The sequence below is a fragment of the Motacilla alba genome, chromosome 11 (assembly GCF_015832195.1).
Source record: "Motacilla alba alba isolate MOTALB_02 chromosome 11, Motacilla_alba_V1.0_pri, whole genome shotgun sequence".
NCBI classification, from domain to species: Eukaryota; Metazoa; Chordata; class Aves; order Passeriformes; family Motacillidae; genus Motacilla; species Motacilla alba.
In genome coordinates this window covers 14,385,034-14,402,959 of record NC_052026.1, presented here as the reverse complement: position 1 = coordinate 14,402,959, position 17,926 = coordinate 14,385,034, and the positions used below count along the sequence as shown (strand labels likewise).

Below are 17,926 nucleotides of genomic sequence, written 5' to 3'. Positions count from 1 at the left end.
AGTTCTACCATAATAGATAGCAGTTTCCTGCCTTTAAGAAGCCTACTGGGAAATTAATCCAGTTAAGTTCAATTCCTTAAAATTGTAGAGCACTCATGGAAGGAGTCTTGCCATGTGTCTAGACACTGGAAAGTTAAAAAGAGATGTGCCTGGATTGGAGAATTTGCTGCAGGGCACTGGGGGTGCTCTCCAGACCAGAGTGAGTGCAAGGATTAATGAGCACAGGGAAGTGGGATCCTGAGCAGAGGTCCGGGAGATGCTGAGCAGCAGGAGCTCCTCTCAAGGCCTGTAAATGGATCCACCACACCTTGCAATGCCTAATCTGCACACTGAGGGACTTGACTGTGCCTCTGGCAGGCTGACTAAACTGCTTAGTGCTTGTGTTATTTTGTTGTTGTTGATTAGTTTTTCATACTGTAAAAGCAGGCTTTAACTGGTTTTTCTCCTCCTTCAGTGACCTGTGCATGGAGTGTGCCTTGCAATTGGAGACCTGCCCTTTGTGTCGACAGGAAATACAAACCCGAGTCAGACAGATCTCTCACATTTCATGACACACGTGGAGAAATACCACAGACTTGTTTTTAAAGAACTCCAACCAATACTGAAAGGGGAAAGCATCTCTAACCAATCTTTATGCACATAGAACCATAGCCACGGCCAGATTTCATGCTAACCTGTAATCTGTTTATCTTAAAACTGAAATCTTTAATAAGCTCTTCCCAGCTGCCAGCAATGGGAGCTGGTTTCAGCAGTCAGGAGCTCTGGCTATTGGTTCCTCCAAGCAAGAGCAGATGGAGTTGTCTCTTCTTCCCCTTTTCCTTCTTGCCTGTCGCAAGTGCTGAAAAAATTTGCACTGGAAGTACACATACAATGCATTTTAGAAGAGAAAATAAGTATTTCCTAAAACAGGGCTGTGCTGTCTTGTGCTCGAAAGTCTATTTTTGGCAGAAGTCAGTACTAAAAAGAGAATGCCAATGTTTTCCTGTTTAATGTAGCCTCCTGCTGGTCAGAGACTCTGTATTTTCCGATATTAAACTGCTCAAAGACTGAATCTGTACACAGACTGATGGAAAAGACAGTGTGGAGACTGTAGAGAAGCTCACAGGTTTTAATAACTTGGTGATTCCAAAGAATGTTCTGATTTGTTTTTAAATGTTAAAAGATCAGTGGTATTTTCAAGTACATAATGTTTCTGATACTTTTAACTTCGGTACCCACATTTTTTTGTGAGGTTATAATTTTCAGGAGGTATTCTTAACTAATTATAATGCTGGACTGGAATTAATTTGATATTCTGGGTATTTTTTAAGGTATCATCAAACATCTTTTTTAATCAGTGTTGTTTTTGAAAGTTAGCTCAATTTTTCCAAAGCGAATATATCTTCAAATATTAGAGAAGAGTTCTGGACCCATTTATTTAAAACGAGGTTATTTGGATAGCAATTTCAGTCTTATTCTTAACTCCTTAAAAATGCACCTTGCTTGCCACTTGTCAGTCCTGCTCTGAGCAGGTTTGGGGGCCACACTTCCTATTTTTGGTAGGGATCATACAGTGGGAATCTCTGCTCCACTTTAATTACACATTTGTGATGTTTGTATGTTAAGGATGCACTTCAGTAGGCAGCTCTCGACTTTTACTAGGTTTCTACAAGGAATCAGGGTTCACAGCTGGTGTCAGTGAAGTAGCACAAAAATAGGTGGGGTTCTGCTTGTTTTGCACCAACTGAGGGTATGACTCGGTCTCTTCCAAGTCCTGCACCGGTTGAGTTTTTAAAAATATCTGTCTGTATAGTAGAACTTTACTAATTCACACACAACTTACACCAAAACCATCCCACTTCTTGGCAGTGATTCAGCAGCAGAGGCTGTTGTAGTGAATTCTCATGGTGTGATGTAGCTTATATTTAAAATCATTTATTATCTTTATTGTACTATGAAGTACTAAAAAAGCAGAGCTGAGGCTGCTTCTTCCTGCTGAGCACTCTGACTTCCTCCAGACCTCAGCAGGAGCTGAGAGCTCTGCACACAGGTCCCAGAACCCAGCTCTCTAGCAACTCCTTTCACCTTCTGCCTTTGCTAACTCAAGGGTGCTGAACTTCATCCAGAGATGTGTGAATTAGGAAAGTTCTGTCCATTTTCATGTTGACTTTTGTCCAAATGTAGACTGAATCCAGCAGCAGACTGCTGGTTAGTGTTTTTGCTAAAATGTGGATTCTCTTCCACCCTGGATGCCTGGTTTGATTTAAGTCAGACTGGCAAATCTGTGCCACAGGGATCTCATTTCCTCGCTGAGTGTACTTTACAATGTTTTGCTGTATCCATGTTTTCAGTCAGGGCCGAGTCCCTTCCAGCTCCATGCTCAGTGAGCAAACGTGAGCTCCATCACTGCCACAAAGGGTGTTAAAAATTCAGAATCACTTGGAAATGAAGTTCTAAGCGCTTCCAAACGCAATGATGAGTTTTTATCCCTAAGGTACAAAGTTAAAAATCATACTTTAGGGAAGAGGTGGGACAGAACCATTTGGAACTCTGCCTTAATAGAGTCTAGTAATTTCAGGGCTTTGGTTTCCCTGGCCAGGATTAACTGAGGTAAAATTTTCAGAAGTGCCTAGGACTTCTAATTCGTATCAACTGCTGTATGAGATTAAGGTCTTCAGGCCCAAGTCCACAATGGCTTCTAGGCATCTGCTGTCCCCTTGGAATGCAGGTGACCTTAGAGCCTCGCTGCCTTTGTGGACATGGGGCTAAGTGCCTGTATTATGGGAAAGATGTGATTGCTTTGGAAAATTTTGCCCCAGCCCGTCTTCCATGCAGCTGGTGCTGGGCAGAGGAAGCCAGCGGTGGCGGAGGAGGGAGCTGTGTTGCAGAGAACTGTCCTGTTCATTTCACAAAGGGAAAGACTGTACACTTTGCCCGGCTTTCTGCCGCCATCCAGGCCGGGGGCATTTCTGTCAAGCTGGGTACGCCGTGACCAGTGCGGTGTCACCCTCGCTGCCTGCACCCCCCGTAGCCTTGGGGACAGGGGCGGGAGGTGGCGACTCCACAGGCCCTCACAGGGGGAAATTAATTGTAGCAAAGTTGTCCATTCAACAATAAAAACATCCTGAAGGCTGTTTGTGGTTCTTGAATTCCTTTTCGCCTGAGGCGGAGGTGCGCGTATGCGCTCGGGTGGGACATTCGTGCCGGGGGGGCCCAGGGCCTCGGGCTGGTCGCTGGGCTGCTGCAGCTGGGGACTGTCCCCAACCTCGGAGCTCTGCTCTCTGACGGGCAGCCCGCTCTACCGCTGCCATTAACGAGCACATCCTGCTGTCTCCTCTCTGCCCCTCCGGGCCCGGCCCGGCGCTGGCCGCGCTCCCCAACCCGCCATGGCGGCGGCGCCGCCTTCCCGCGCAGCCCCCGCCGCGCTCTGATTGGGCGGGCGGCCCGGGGGGGCGGGCCCGGCGGGCCGGAGCCGCGCTGTGATTGGCTGCGGGCGGGGCGGAAGAGCGCGTTCCCCTGGAGACGGCCCGAGGGGAGGGGGCTGCGCGCCGGCCTGAGGGCGGTGGGTGCGGGCGGGGGGCGCGGAGCGGGAGCGGGGCTGTCCCGGGAACGGCGGGATGGCACCGCTGGAGCGCCTTGTGCGGACAGGGACGGTGATGGCCCGCTGCCCTGGGTCCCTTTGAGGAGCGGGAGGGAGTGAGGCGGGCTGGGTGCCTGGGGAGGGACAGGGCTGGAGGGCTTTGCCCGCCCTCGGCGGCACTGAGGATGGGGAGGCGAGGGACGCGCTCGGCTCCTGCCGGGCTCGCGGTGATGCACCGGGACTGCTCCGGGGGCCGGCGGTGGGTGAAGCCCAGCGGGAGCAGCGGGTTCCCATCGCCAGCGGCCCCGGCGTGCCGTGCGCCCTGTGCCCGGGGTGCCCTGTCCCCGGTGTGCCTTGTGCCCGGGGAGCCCTGTGCCCTGTCCCCAGCACCCTCTCACAACCTTGGGCCGAGTGTCCAGCCAGGACACAGCCCCTGGGATCGCTGTCCAAAGCGATCCAAAGGGTGGCACTTTTAGCTTATCTGACTTTATTTCTGTAATGGTCAGCCAGAGGTGTTTCAGGAGAAAAGATGTAGAGGTGACCCAAAACCCCTTTATAGGGACTGGTTGTATTTTGAGCCTGTTGTCTGAATAGGCAGAGAAAGTTTCTAGATTGTTTGGATTATTACAGAAAAGCAGTAGTTATCATTTCAGAAGAACGCAAGGTTGAAATTCCTGTGTTTAAGAATTAAAATCTATCTTCTGATTTGCTCTTCGGGAAATGTATGGCAGTTTAGCAATTGATTTATATTAACACTAAGTCATATTATTCCTTAGCGCTTTGGTCAAAAAGAAGAAATAACCACTAACAGCTGGAACATACATCTCCTCCACTCTGGCTAGGCAGGAACAATGGAGACTTCTGATGGAGAAAGTTTGGGTGTAGCCACGTGAGTATGCTGCATTCTCATGTGTCAGATTTCAATAAGCTAATTGCTAATTAAAATATCTTGATAGGAATATAATTACAGGAATGAATTTACACCACACTGTTTAGCAGATTCTGCCTCTTAGGAGAGCAAAGGTGCAGAATGCAAAGCTGCAAGAGGGAATAACATCAGTACAGAGTTTAGGTGAAGTCTAAATATCACTGTGGTCAGTGTAGCACTGGGTAGCTCTGCTAAGGGTTGTAACGGCTAGAAATTGCTTTTTCTGGTGTTCATTTTAAATTCAGAATTTCTGCTTTTCAAGAGTGTTTCTGGTCTGATGTCGCTGATCCTGAGAGAGAGGAGACTCTTCCTCTCTTTGAGTCTTCTCCTCCTAAAACTGAGACCACCCACAGGTGACCTCAGCCAAGTTTCACACTGGCAGGTGCTGAGATGCTGCTTTACCCCACAGGTGTCTGCCGAACTCTTCTCCCAGGAGTTGTGGCAGAAGGGGATGTGTGCCTGTGCCTCTGGCATGCGTGGATTTAACTCTTTCAGCCTCAGACTCTGAGCAAAGGCCGGTGCCAGGGCTGCCTCAGCAGTGCAGCATGCTGGACTAATCTGGGTGTTATGAGGTGACGGGGAATTAAAGCACAGGGTTGGTGAGCTCGTGTCTCTGCAGGTGTGTGGATGCCCATGTGTTGTATAAAGAGATGGGATCGGGTTCTTTTGGAACGGGTAAATTCCATTATTTGCACAGGGCTTAAAATTAACGCTTTCTCTGTTGCTGCTAGGATAAGCTGCAAAACTAGCAGTAGCATTTATTTGGAGGGGTGGAAAGAGTGGAAATCGTCGCTCGCAAGGTCAGCGCCGGCCGAGGGAGGCGCTGCGCCCGGGTGCTGTGCGGGGCTGCCCCGCTGGCGGGCTGGCCCCGCTCCGCTCCCCGCAGCAGCAGCAGCGATGGTGCTGCTAGGATGTCCTCGCTGAGCAGGATATCCTATCCTTTCAATTTCCTTTTGAAATCGAAGATCTTTTATTTTTTTTTTTTTTCCTGATTGGAGCGAGCCTGATTATAGTTAAGCTGTCGGCTAAACTACTGTTGGATGAATTTCACTGGAGTATTCTCTAATGGCAAAGCAACTTTAATGAGCTTTTCAAAACTTAATCTGAAGGGCTGTCCTACTCTGTTTACTGATGAGAAAGAGACATTCAGTTGCATTTAAATGATGCTTTCTCTGATCGAAGCAATTTTTTACTTAAAGACAAATATCCCTGTTTCTTTGAGATTTCTTTCCCTCATGTGTGAGAAAAGTTTGTCTTTCATCCCTTGGAGGAAATAGGAAGAGTTCATCTCCCACTGAAGATGAGCTGTGAATGCCAAAGACATCCTGTGGGTTATTTATTTTGTCTGAACAAGTTGCACAATAATAGATCCAGACTCCTGATGCTGGCACCAAAGATTTCTTCCCTGGATTAATCAGATCCATAATGGTGTTTAATATTTGCTCATGATGGAATAACTTTAGGAGATTATCCCATTTATTTGGATCATATAAGGACGTTTCTTGCATAAGAAAAATATTTAGGTTTCTTCATTTATGTAATACTTGTGTATACATTCAGTTTAAGTTGTTCCACAAGACCAAATATTTCAAAATATTATCAAGAGTGTCTACAGTTCTGTGATCACCATGTGCAGGAAAGGGGAACTGGTAGCAGCTGGGATTTGTGGGGTGGAAAAGGTTTAATTTGTTGTTCTAATTACACTCTTTACATTCTTTTGCACCAGAACTAGAATTACCTTGACAGTAATGCCAGTAAAACAACATTTATTTTTTCTTGCAATGAGGCAAGAAAAAATAGGCAGTCCTACCTTGCTGGGAGGAAACAGAATAGAGGCCTGATGAGAATCTCCATGGAGCAATCTTCTCATCAGTGCCATGGATTGTTTTGTAGGTTGAAACTAGGAAGTTCTTCAGTTACCTTGTAATTACTGGGTTTATTTGTTTATTTGTACTTAGGCTTTTGTTAACACTTTTTAATTTTAACTTTAATTTCTGCTGTGGTCAAAATATATATATTTTCTTTTGCTTTCAGCTCCACCACTTCTGATGAGTTTGATGCAGTTGTTGGCTATCTGGAGGATATCATAATGGGTAAGGTTTGCAAGTAGGTACAGACAACAACAGGGCTGTGAAACATCTTGCCAGCTGCTCTTCTGTTAATTAGCCAACATACAGAGCCCCTGCCTGCTTCATGGTGGCTTTCCTTTCCTACCTGGTAGTGCAGTAAAAATATACATAAAATTCTTCTGTGTGCTTGTGACTCTTGAAAATTATTCTCCACATCATTGCAGCACACTGCTTCTTAGAGAAACAGTAAAGATGTTTGTGCATCTCACAGAGAAATCAAAGCTTTCTGGGATGTTTATGGAAGAGACTGTGAGAGGCAGTCTTCCTTTCCCCAGCTCTGCCCAGACTTCTCCTGACATGTCTGCCAGGATGTTCTTAGAAGCTGCCATGCTTTGTCTGGGCAGTTTTCTGCAGTGCCCTGCTGCTGCTGCAGGGAGCCTTTTGCACGCTGATATAAAGTCCCTGAGCTGCAGCCTGAGACTTGGTTCTGTTCCAGGACTGAAAGCTGCAAGAATGGGGAACCTTATTTCTGTGTATGCAGCCCTAAAGCACAGAGATGGTCATGGAATCACAGAATGGTTTGGGTTGGAGGGGACCTTAAAGATCACTCAACCCCCTGCCACGGGCAGAGACACCTTCCACGAGAGCAGGCTGCTCACAATCCCATCCAGCCTGGCCCTGGGCAGTAAAAGATGCTCAGCTCTCAGGGATGTGGCTTTAACTGAGAAGTCAGTGTGTGCAGGGAAGGTTTTTATAAGGTGCCAAGGCAGAGTTCATGCTGATCAGCCATCAGCTTCTTTATAGGGACAGCACATCATTTCTTTGGTCACATCCTTGCCAGAGAGATACAGATTCTGGAGTCTCACTTGCCTGGTGATGCAGTTGGTTCTGAAGGAATGCTAAATTAATTTGGAATGTGTCAGAGTTTGGAAAGCTGTGACTGGTGTCCTTTACCAGTGTTCATAAGTAAACTTTTTTATTTATACCTGTTTTGTGGAATTCCATGGTAACCTACCGTGTTTATTTTTACTCTTCTTTTCTTCCACAACTGCAAAAAAAATTCTTTGGCAATTGAAAATTTAATCTGGGAATTTCACTAATCTTTTTAAATTCAAAGACAAAAACTTAGAGTTCTTGTAGGAAAGACGTGTTCACTTAATAAAAAATACAGATGTTTTGCTGACTTTAGAGCCAGAGCAAAAAGAGGTTGAGAATAAATAACTATTAATAATTGTAGAGCAGGGGGACTGTTTTGGTAATACTTCACCATCAGCCTCTGTTCTCTCACAGATGGGTCAGAAGTGGTGGTTTGGCAGCAGCTGTGGGGCTGATGTGATGAACTCTGCACGTGTGCAGGGCTCTGTGGTTACTGCAGGGAAGCAGAAGACCAGTGAATGTGGGGTTTGTGTTACAGAAAGAATGACTAAACTCCTAACTCTGTGCTGCATTTCTGTTATGGCCCAGATGATGATTTCCAGTTAATACAGAGGAATTTTTTGGAGAAGCACTACCAGGAGTTTGATGACTCAGAAGAAAACAAGCTCATCTATACAGACATTTTTAATGAATATGTAAGATACCTTTTCCTATTTTTCTTTTCTTTTTTTTTTTTTTATTTTAATATAGTTCTCCCCTTATAAAATACTGGGCTTACCTGGAGCAGATCCCAACATGTTCCTGTGTCCTGCAGAAACACAGCCATGGTCTGAGAGCAAGAAGGTTTTTTCTGAAGCTTTAGGTTCCTTTCTCATTGTTTCACACAAAATTTTCTAGAGATATTTTGGAAGTTATGTAGCTCCCTTGTATAGAAATTTAGCCAACTGCTGCAGTAAATAATGTGTTTAGCATATGTGCAAACAAAGTTTCTTCTTTTCCAGTTGCTTTATTTCTTGTATTGGATAATTCAATCACATTCTTCATGCAAAGAATAATCAAGAAACTAGAGCAGTCTGCTATTCAGTACCATTAAATGAGTTGGAAAAATATTTGTTACTAGATTCAAATAGTCAGTGTTTGTTCTCCCCAAGATCCCCAGCACAAATGTGCAGCTCTGTGCCTCAGGGCTGGTGAGAGAACAGAACCAGCAGCACCCACTGAGGAATCTGCAGTTGTGCCCAGTGAGGATCATGCAGAGTGTCAGTGAAGGGATGCTGTTTGAAATCTGCCTCTGAAATCTGTCGTGATCTTACTGGGGTGGTTTGTCTGGGTTTTTTTCAGATCTCTTTAGTAGAGAAATACATTGAAGAGAAGTTGCTTGATCGGATTCGTGGGTTTGATATGGTTGCTTTCACAGTGTCATTGCAGTAAGTCTCTGCTTTGCTTTTGGTTGAGGAGTGGCTTGTGTGCCTCTCAGTTCTTTTTATCTGGATTAAAGCTTAGGTTTTTGGCTGTTCTCCCTTTAGATAATGGTTCCACTTTAACTTAAAATAGAAGTGTTCATGCTGGCAGTGGCTGACCACTTTTCTTGCCTTCAGCATGTCCTGCAACGCTAAATTTCTGAATTGTCCTGCTGAAGTATATTGGGTTTGAAGGGATAGGAAGAGAAATCAGAGTGAGAGCACTGGAGGATTTTCATATTCCTTGTCATTTTGAAGCCAGACCCATAAAAGGTTGTGTCTTATCTCTTCCAGGCACTTCAGTAGCCTGGTGGTGTTTCAGTCATGTGGTTGAATTCCTTTATTGCAGTTTTCATATGGAGCATCCAGAGAGAGTTTGGTTTGTGTTCAGCTTTTGCATTGGGTCATTTTAGCTTAACCAGCTTCCTGATGAGCTTGTTTTTGAAAGATCACTGGTTTTCCCCTTGAATAAGAAAATCAAGTGTAATTTGGAACTGAGTATCTTAAAATATTTGAATCTGGTTAATTGTTAAAGTTTCTTAAATAAACAGGTCAGGTTTTCAAGGACTGATATGATAATCATAGGTCTTGGATTTAGATAAATTTAACAATGTAGTTGGATTGGAAATACTGCTTTTAATATTTGTCTACAGTTTTGCTATATGATAACCTGCAATAATATTATTGTTTAAATACTGATATCATTCTACTTGTCCTTTTTGACCTTGTACCATTTTAAAAATAACATATTTTTCTTATTCCCCAACTTCTTTTTCTCTGTAGACAACACAAAGATGAAATGCCAGGTGATATATTTGATCTGCTTCTCACATTTACAGACTTTCTGGCTTTCAAAGAAATGTTCTTGGAATACAGAGCTGTGAGTATGTCACATTGTTTATTTTCATTGGCACAGTAGCTGTTGGTTTTGTGTAGCTCCACCTGAGAGTGCCAAAGGAAAAGTTTCTACAGAAGGTCACAGTATTTAATCAAAGGCTGTAATGGAGTCAGAAGAAAAATTAATTCAATGAGTGGCTTTTTAAACTCAAACTGCACATTTAATGATTTATAGAAAACATTGATAAAGCTGGCATGTGGAGCAGCTCTTCCTGCTTTTGTGAACTTCCTGCATTTGTGGATATTGTTTTCCAAATGAGCAGAAGGGAACACTTTTTCACTGTGACAGTCTCTGAGCTTGTGGATTCTCCATCCTTGGAGATATTCTAAAGTTGTCTGGACACAGTCCTGTGTGACCATGCTTGAGCATGGGGTTTGGCCCAGATCACCTCCAGAGATGCCTTTCCACCTTGGCCATTCTGACTCTATAGTATCTTCTTTTATTTTTTATTCCTAGTCTATCAAAAAATCTCTTTTTAAGCCTCTTTCATTTGTTTTCTCCTCCTCTCTGTGCCAGCTGGAGAAATAAAGAAAAGTGCTAAGATTTTTGGATGAGGTTTTCCCTAGCAAAATAAAAATCAGTGCTCTCCAGTGTCAGTCCAGTCCTGTTTGACAAGGAGCAAGAGTCACAGTTGTGGTTATGCTTCTGCCTCTTCCCCATCCCTGTGAATTTTGTGGAGATGGGGACAGGCTGAAGAGAAAGAGTCAGTCTATGTTTCAGCATCTGGGATTTGCAGATTGGGGTCTCTGAGAGGCAAATGACAGGAGCCAGATTCCAGTAGATCCCTGAGCCACCAGCACAGCGTTCCCAACCAGGGGTGAACGAGGCTCTGCTCTGGCATGGGCAGGGTGACAGCCTCCTCACCCCAGGGATTCCTGCACAGTCTTCTTGGGTTCACATTCAGTCACAGATGCTCCAGTATATGTAATTTTGTATTGGTTTGATGCAGCAGAAAATGTATTGCCTGTTTGATTTTTTGAAATGCTTATTCCAAACCCTCATGGAGTCACGGATTTCTTTTTTTCCCCGTGTTTCTAGGAAAAAGAAGGTCGGAGTCTGGATTTAAGCAGTGCGTTAGTGGTGACTTCATTAAACCATTAAACAAGTCATTCTGAAGGGAGTTCTGTTGTATTTTAAGCAAGTTCTATTCGAATTTCGGAGGTGAAAGGCAGCGATTCCCAAGAGAGGCCCGGGGCGAGGGGCGGGGACTCGGCTCCACGCCGCGGTGAGGGAGGTGGGTGTTCGCTGGGGCCAGGCCAGAACTGTGGCTCCCTCTCCAGGGGGTGAAATCAAAGCTTTCTGGGATTTTTATACCCTTGTGCAAATGGATGGAAGAGACTGTGAGAGGCAGTCTTCCTTTCCCCAGCTCTACCCAAACTTCTGGCATGTCTGCCAGGATGTTCTTAGAAGCTGCCATGCTTTGTCTGGGCAGTTTTCTGCAGTGCCCTGCTGCTGCTGCAGGGAGCCTTTTGCACGCTGATATAAAGTGCCCGAGCTGCAGTTTGAGCTCCTTGTTCTTTGTCTTGTCTCTGCTGAACACAGAGAACAGTTTATTCCTTCTGTTCCTGCAGCACCATTGCTTAACTGGAAATCATCCAGTTCCAACCCACCTTCCACGAGAGCAGGCTGCTCACAATCCCATCCAGCCTGGCCTTAGGCAGTAAAAGATGCTCAGTTCTCAGGGATGTGGCTTTAACTGAGAAGTCAGTGTGTGCAGGGAAGGTTTTTACAAGGTGCCAAGGCAGAGTTCATGCTGATCAGCCATCAGCTTCTTTATAGGGACAGCACATCATTTCTTTGGTCACATCCTTGCCAGAGAGATACAGATTCTGGAGTCTCAGTTGCCTGGTGATGCAGTTGGTTCTGAAGGAATGCTAAATTAATTTGGAACGTGTCAGAGTTTGGAAAGCTGTGACTGGTGTCCTTTAGCAGTGTTTGTAAGTAAATTTTCTATCTAGATTTTGGAATTCAATAGTGACCTCCCATGTTAATTTTTATTAATTTTATTGATTTTATTTTCTTACTGTTCCTGTTTTATATATATATATGTCTATATATTCATAACTGTGGAAATTTGACCTTTGATTTACTCACTGACAAGCAAATAAAGGCAGATCTGTCATGGGCCAATGCCATGTGTCCAGTTCCTTTTCAGTTCTCACCTTCCATCAATGCAGTTCCATTTCCTGATCCTGCCTCTGCAGACAACCTGGTAGTTTTCCATGCAGAGCGTGCAGTAAGATTTGCAGTGTAGCTCACCATGCACCAGCTTTGGAACTCACTGAATCTACTTTTACTACCTTGTACAAGGAGGGTGTGAAAGGAAAAGCTGCTCTGCCTGGCAGGGCATCACCTCTTGTTCTGACAAACACCCAAAAGGTGAATTTGTGGTCTGCACGGGGAGCAGTGTGGTTCTTCCCTCTCCTGAGGCACTGATCCTGCCTGTGTTCCCAGAGCTTTTGCAGAATTGATTGTAATTTCTGAAAATGACCTGCAGCTAATGGGCAAAATTGACTTGCTGGTTAATTAGGTGGCCTCAGGAGTGTGTGGTGCTGAGCCAGGAAGAGGGAGTGATCAAAGCCTTGGCACCTCGTTTGTGTTCTTGTGGTCTTGGCTGCACACTCTGAGCGTGTGTGTGCATAAAGCAATGAGAGGTGAACCCTGTGGACTTGTTCCTTCCATAGCCCACATGGGCTAAAACCCTCGTGGAGTGGGAAGGAACAGCCACCTCTGCTGTGACATCTCTGCTGTCCCCACCATGCTGTGTGTGCTACTTCTCACCAGACAAGTTTTCTCATGACAGACTCCAGTGCTGGATTTAGGAATGTTTTTATTTAAAGCATAAAATTTCTATTCAAATTGTTAGAAATCAATACAACAGCAGTTATGACTGCTTCCCTTGCTTCACTTCTCATCTTCCAGCTCTGCCACTGTTTCCGCACCCCGTTAATTGCATTACTTACTCTGTAGCTGTGAATGAGCAGAGAGGGGAGCCTGGGCTTGGGTTAGTCAGTTTTAGTATCGGACTGTGCCAAACTGGCTGAGCGCCCTCAGTGGAGCTGCTCTGGCGAGGATCCAGCTGGGCCCCGGGGATGAGCAGGAGCTGCAGCCCCAGCAAGTCCGTGTCCCCGTGGCGATGCCGGTGGGGTCGTGCTGTGGGCACGTCAGCTGGAAGCATCATCAGAAACCACAGGGCAGCATCCACGTGAGCCGGTGCTGACCACTGCTGCCAGCACGGGCTGGTCCCAGAACGAGCCCTGGTGGCACGCGAGGCTCCAAGCCTGGCACAAGCTGGTGCGGGGTGGCCCGTGGCCGGGCTTTGTGTCCCCTCCTTACGCGTGGTCGCTCACTTGGCTGGTGGCCGCGTTGCTGCCGAGCCCTTTCCAGGCGCGGAAGCTGAAGAAGGTGCTCACCCCGTAGGTGATCATCGTGACACAGGCGAAGAACTGGAAGAGGAGCACATCCCACGTGTGACCGCGGGGGCTGTCCCGGCCCCTGGGCCCTCCCCTGCCCGCCGGTACTCACGGAGGCGGCAGCCCTGCGGTTGTAGTCCCACTGCCGCCAGGACGTCGGCTGCACGGCGGCCGCGCACGTCACGAAGGCGGTGATGTACAGCACGGTGGCCACAGCGTTGCAGATCATCAGCTGGGAAACAAAGAGGAGCTCGTGAGGCCTGGGAGCAAAAGGCTCAGGTTCACATTCCTCCCCGTTCCCCAGGAGAATGCATTAAATGCTCCCCAGGTTGTGCTGGAAGGCTTTTGGGTGACCCCACAACTGCAGCAGTTGGTGGCTGTAACTTTCTGGATTGACACGTGATTTTCTGGTTCGAGCATTTTCTGAGCAATTCAAGGGCAGAATTAAACAACGTCACTGTGCAAAGCGCAGGGAACTCGGTTCCCTCGGTCCAGAAGAAACTAAAGCCTTCCCAGACTATCTTTCCAAGATGTTTCCCTCTTGGGATCCCCCCTCTTTGAAAGATCCCCTCTTGGGATCCCCCCTCTTCTGATCTCCTCGTTGCCATAATTTTCCTGGTTGCCACTCCCTCTCAGCTACGCACCACGAGGGGCCAGGGGATCATGTAGAACTTCTGATGAAGCTGCAGGAGGTAAGTCACCAAGAAAAGGAGTGTTAGTATCCAGAAGAAGAGGGACACGAACATCACCCAGCCATATGCTGCATGGAGGTGGTACGTTGTGGCGGCGATGAGAGACCACACCAGCAAACCGAGCACCTGTGGGGTGAAAAGGGGAACCTCTTCAGGGGCTGCTTCCTGCAGGAGGAGCACAGAACATCACCCACAAGCCCAGGCACACCAGCACCGACAGCAACCAACTCCAGGAAATCAGCGGCACACTCGGCAGGAGAAGGGCTCCTTGGAAAGCCGCCGTGCCCCTGTGTAAGCCCGCACCGCCTATTGTCAGGGGAGAAACACAACAGCCTTTGTCCTGCCCGCGTCCAACGCCCTGCTGCTCGGCTGCCCCGACAATGCCTCCTTGTCCGTCACATCCATTTCTAACACTCGTGATCACAAAATATGCGCTGGGGAGAAACACGCAGAGGGGGCTCCTGCGGGAGTGGGAGGGGGCACGCGTGAGCTGCCCCGCTCTGGCGCTGCCGGGGCAAAGCGGGAGCCTGATTAACAGCGTGGCCTGAGCCGGGGGCTGCAGAGGGGGGAGCAGCTGCAGAGCTGAAAGGTCTCGGCTGCTGGCCTTGCTTCCATCTCTCTTTCCCGGCGCTCCTACAAGGCGCCTCCAGCAGCATCCTGCCCAGCCCCTTCCCTGAGCGTTTACCTCTGTCACCACCCGCTCAGTCATGCCCAGGGGCTGGAATCTGGAGCCAGGAGCCAGGGCTGTGCCAGCCGTTTCACAGTGGCTGCTCAGGGCATATCCCACAAGGCTGCCCCGAGGAGAGGGGACGAGCGAACCGGCTCGCAGGCGGCGGGGCAGCACCGTGGGCAGGTCACAAGCGGCGCAGGACGCAGCTGAACACCCACCCCCGTGCGTTCATGTGGCACCGCGGTCCCGGGGAGAGCACCAGCGCGACATTATTGTGGTTGCCTCCGATGCTGAAGCGATGGGCAGTGATGCTGCTGCTCGATTTGACAGTGCAAGGACCCTTGGGCTCCTCTGAGAGCAGCCGCCAAAGCCTGGGAGGACAACCTGGAGAGCTGAGAGTGTTCCAGGGAGCGTGGGAGCCTCACGAACACCCCCAGCACAGCTCCCCGGTGTCACTGGGCTTCACACACCCCCGACCCCTCGGCTGTGCCCTGCGGAGATGCCCGCACGGATCAGCCCGTGCCTGGCACTGGGAACCACCGAGCGGAGTTACAACCGGCAAGGGGTGTGAGGACAAGAATCCGATTTTTCCTCTGGCTTTACAGAGTGAAGGAGAGAGGAGTCTGCACTGTCTTAGGGATGGGGACTACCTAGGGTTAGACAGCGGACATGGGGTCGGAGCGGCAGCCAAAGAGAGCCCGGGCTGTTTCCAGCTGAAGAAAATCATCCGAGCGGGTGATGCCCTCCCCCCTCCGCCCCCTCCCCGGTACTCACGGCCTGGGCGCACATCAGCCCCCCGAGCGGCGAGAGCAAGAAGGAGCCGTCCAGGGCCGGGGGGGAGCCTGGGGAGGCGCTGCGGGCTCTCGCGGCGCCGGGCAGCCCCGCCATGCCGCGCACCGGCCCCGGGACGGCCCCGGCACGGCCCCTCCGCGGGCGGGGCGCGGGTGGCTCCGGGGCGGTCGGGCTGAGCCCCGCGGCTGCCCCCGCCCCGCCGCCCCCGCCCGGGCATGCGGCGGAACCTCCGCCCGGCGCCGCGCTGCGCTCCCGGTGTGTCGCCGTGTCCCCGTACCGGGGTACCGCCGACAAAGGGTGGCGCAGACCGTGACAGCCCCCTCTCCCCGTATCCTGGCGATGCTCTGCCTGGAGCAGCCCGGGTCACCGGAACGTTCCGTGCAGCCGTGTCCTGCTCGGTGCTCACCGGGGACATTTGGTGGCCTCCGGCGCATCCTGGTGCCTGACGTGGCTCCTCTGCGGGCGCCGGGCGACACGCATCTCCTTGTTAAATACTGGAATAATTTGTATTGGAAGTGATCTTAAGGCACCTCGTTCCAACCTCCTGCCGTGCAGGGACACATTCCACTAGACCAGGTTGCTCCAAGCCCTTGGACGGGCTCCAACGTGGCCTTGGACACTTCCAGGGACGGGGCAGCCACGGCTTCTCTGGGCAATCTGCGTAGAGCCTCATCAGCCTCCACTGCGGGAGATTCCTGTCAGCCCCGCATCTCGGGCTGGTCCGCGTCACCCTGGGGGGCAGCAGGAGCCTCTGGACTATCAGGCACTGCTCCCAGTTTGGTGTCATGTGCCCAGGGCGCCCCGGGCCTCATCACGCAGGTCGTTGATGCAGGCCGTGGCTCAGGGCTGGGCTCGGGGCTGTCCCGGGGCGTCCCGGGGCGTCCCGGGGTGTCCCGGCAATGTCCCGGCAGTGTCCCGGAGGTGTCCCGGCAATGTCCCGGCAGTGTCCCGGGGTGTCCCGGCAGTGTCCCGGCAGTGTCTTGGCAGTGTCCCGGCTGTGTCCCGGGGAGTCCTGGCAGTGTCCCGGCAGTGTCCCGGGGTGTCCCGGGGTGTCCTGGCAGTGTCGGGGCGCAGCAGCTCGGCTGGATCTGGGATGGGACGCGGCTGCAAGGCTGCGCATCGCGGCGGGTCAGGATGGCCGAGCGGTCTAAGGCGCTGCGTTCAGGTCGCAGTCTCCCCTGGAGGCGTGGGTTCGAATCCCACTTCTGACAGCTACTTTTGCGCCGCCCGCGGGCGCTTTTAGCTGCGGCAGGCGGGAGCGTGAATGAAAAAAACCGAACCCGACCGAGGGCGCGCAATTAAAAGCGATGGACTGTTTAACTGCAGGGGAGCGGAACGCAAAAAGCGATGGACTGTTTAACTGCAGGGGAGCGGAACGCAAAAAGCGATGGACTGTTTAACTGCAGGGGAGCGGAACGCAAAAAGCGATGGACTGTTTAACTGCAGGGGAGCGGAACGCAAAAAGCGATGGACTGTTTAACTGCAGGGGAGCGGAACGCAAAAAGCGATGGACTGTTTAACTGCAGGGGAGCGGAACGCAAAAAGCGATGGGCTGTTTAACTGCAGGGGAGCGGAACGCAAAAGCAGACGTGCTGTCAGAAGTGGGATTCGAACCCACGCCTCCAGGGGAGACTGCGACCTGAACGCAGCGCCTTAGACCGCTCGGCCATCCTGACACCGCTGGGCGGCCCTCGCGGCCCGTGCTACACTTGAGGCCGTTGTGCGACCGTTCCGGGAGCCCCGCCGGCCCGCGGGCTCCGGCACCGCCCCGCGGAGCTTCTTCCAAAGCCCGACCGCCCTCTGCGCGAGGAACCTTGGCCTAACAACCAGCCTAAACCTCCCCCGGCGCAGCTTCAGCCGTTCCCTCAGGTTCTATCACCTGGGGAAGCTGCAGCCCACAATGAGCTCTGCCCTCAATATCCTTTTTTTCCAGGCTGAACAAGCCACTCCTCTCATGGCTTACCCTCTAGACCCTTCACCATCCTCACGGCCCCCTTTGGATGCTCTGTTACAGCCTTAGATACTTCTTGTACTCTGGTGCCCAAATCTGCTCACAGAGCTCGAGGTGAGGCTGCACAGCACAGAGCAGAGTGGGACAATCGCCTCCCCATCCTGCACCTGCATTAATATTCCCAGTTCAACCCAAAAATGCGATGCTTGAGGCACAGCTGAAATTTTTTGCTGCATACATTTGCTTGAGACTAACAGCCCTAAACCAATCTGAAACTAGGAGCTCTGGCAAGTGGAATTACAAGTTCTAAGAATACGTGCAAGCTCTTCCCTGCACTAGGCTGGTTCATGGGAGGCCATGCCTTCTCCTTCCTCCACCAGGCATTAGACAGGAGAGTCATGCTGGGGGAAGCCCTGGGGGAAGCCTGGTTCCCTGCTCAAATCCCTCCTGGCTGCACAGACAGCACCCTGTGACTGATGGCTCATCAAAATGGCTCCAACCTCTGCACAGGTAGGTGTGTGGTACACTGAACTGACCTCAAATTCCTCTTCCTCATCCTACATGAATGTAAAGATATTCCTGCTGTTCCAGCCGTGGAGCTGACAGTGAATTAAAAGA

The 17,926-nt window shown here is 49.9% G+C and overlaps 3 protein-coding genes and 2 non-coding genes across 8 annotated transcripts in view; 3 read left to right on the top strand and 2 right to left on the bottom strand.

Annotated features, from left to right (window-relative positions):
• The window catches only part of RSPRY1 (ring finger and SPRY domain containing 1), a 36,405-nt gene extending 33,293 nt beyond the window's left edge, over positions 1–3,112 (top strand). For both annotated transcript variants that reach the window (XM_038148234.1, XM_038148235.1), the window contains one exon: positions 455–3,112. In XM_038148234.1, coding sequence (XP_038004162.1) covers positions 455–551 — 97 coding nt within the window. In that variant the 3' untranslated portion in view covers positions 552–3,112. The remainder of the gene's footprint in view (positions 1–454) is intronic.
• Positions 3,113–3,446: 334 nt separating this feature from the next.
• On the top strand, positions 3,447–10,899 carry LOC119705732 (ADP ribosylation factor like GTPase 2 binding protein). 3 transcript variants are annotated; one of them, XM_038148495.1, is made up of 7 exons: positions 3,447–3,541; positions 4,336–4,448; positions 6,522–6,580; positions 8,021–8,127; positions 8,774–8,859; positions 9,676–9,772; positions 10,829–10,899. In XM_038148495.1, exons 2-7 carry the CDS (start codon positions 4,411–4,413, stop codon positions 10,889–10,891), a joined length of 450 nt encoding a protein of 149 aa, XP_038004423.1. In that variant the 5' UTR covers positions 3,447–3,541; positions 4,336–4,410; the 3' UTR covers positions 10,892–10,899. The 3 variants fall into 3 exon arrangements, with proteins under 3 accessions (XP_038004423.1, XP_038004425.1, XP_038004424.1); XM_038148497.1 differs by lacking the exon at positions 3,447–3,541 and adding an exon at positions 3,579–3,632; XM_038148496.1 differs by lacking the exon at positions 3,447–3,541 and adding an exon at positions 3,717–3,818.
• A 1,704-nt stretch (positions 10,900–12,603) lies between these two features.
• LOC119705731 (plasmolipin) lies at positions 12,604–15,575 on the bottom strand. Its single transcript, XM_038148494.1, has 4 exons — positions 15,340–15,575; positions 13,848–14,021; positions 13,316–13,435; positions 12,604–13,236 (listed from the first exon to the last, which is right to left on the bottom strand). The coding sequence occupies exons 1-4, from the start codon at positions 15,451–15,453 to the stop codon at positions 13,123–13,125; spliced, it is 522 nt and encodes a 173-aa protein (XP_038004422.1). The 5' UTR covers positions 15,454–15,575; the 3' UTR covers positions 12,604–13,122.
• Positions 15,576–16,485: 910 nt separating this feature from the next.
• Positions 16,486–16,568, top strand: TRNAL-CAG. Its single transcript has one exon. It is a non-coding gene; the product is annotated as a tRNA-Leu (tRNA).
• A 382-nt stretch (positions 16,569–16,950) lies between these two features.
• On the bottom strand, positions 16,951–17,033 carry TRNAL-CAG. Its single transcript has one exon. It is a non-coding gene; the product is annotated as a tRNA-Leu (tRNA).
• Between the last annotated feature and the right edge of the window lie 893 nt (positions 17,034–17,926).

What these genes read in the sequence shown, in the direction of transcription:
- LOC119705732 (XM_038148495.1), top strand. Translation starts at nt 4,411, where the DNA reads ATGGAGACTTCTGATGGAGAAAGTTTGGGTGTAGCCAC. An exon ending in GAAAGTTTGGGTGTAGCCAC is followed by an intron (nt 4,449 to 6,521) that starts GTGAGTATGCTG and finishes TTTTGCTTTCAG; the next exon opens with CTCCACCACTTCTGATGAGT. An exon ending in TCTGGAGGATATCATAATGG is followed by an intron (nt 6,581 to 8,020) that starts GTAAGGTTTGCA and finishes GTTATGGCCCAG; the next exon opens with ATGATGATTTCCAGTTAATA.
- LOC119705731 (XM_038148494.1), bottom strand. Translation starts at nt 15,453, where the DNA reads ATGGCGGGGCTGCCCGGCGCCGCGAGAGCCCGCAGCGCCTCCCCAGGC. An exon ending in GGCTGATGTGCGCCCAGGCC is followed by an intron (nt 14,022 to 15,339) that starts GTGAGTACCGGG and finishes TTCACCCCACAG; the next exon opens with GTGCTCGGTTTGCTGGTGTG. An exon ending in TGATCCCCTGGCCCCTCGTG is followed by an intron (nt 13,436 to 13,847) that starts GTGCGTAGCTGA and finishes TTTGTTTCCCAG; the next exon opens with CTGATGATCTGCAACGCTGT.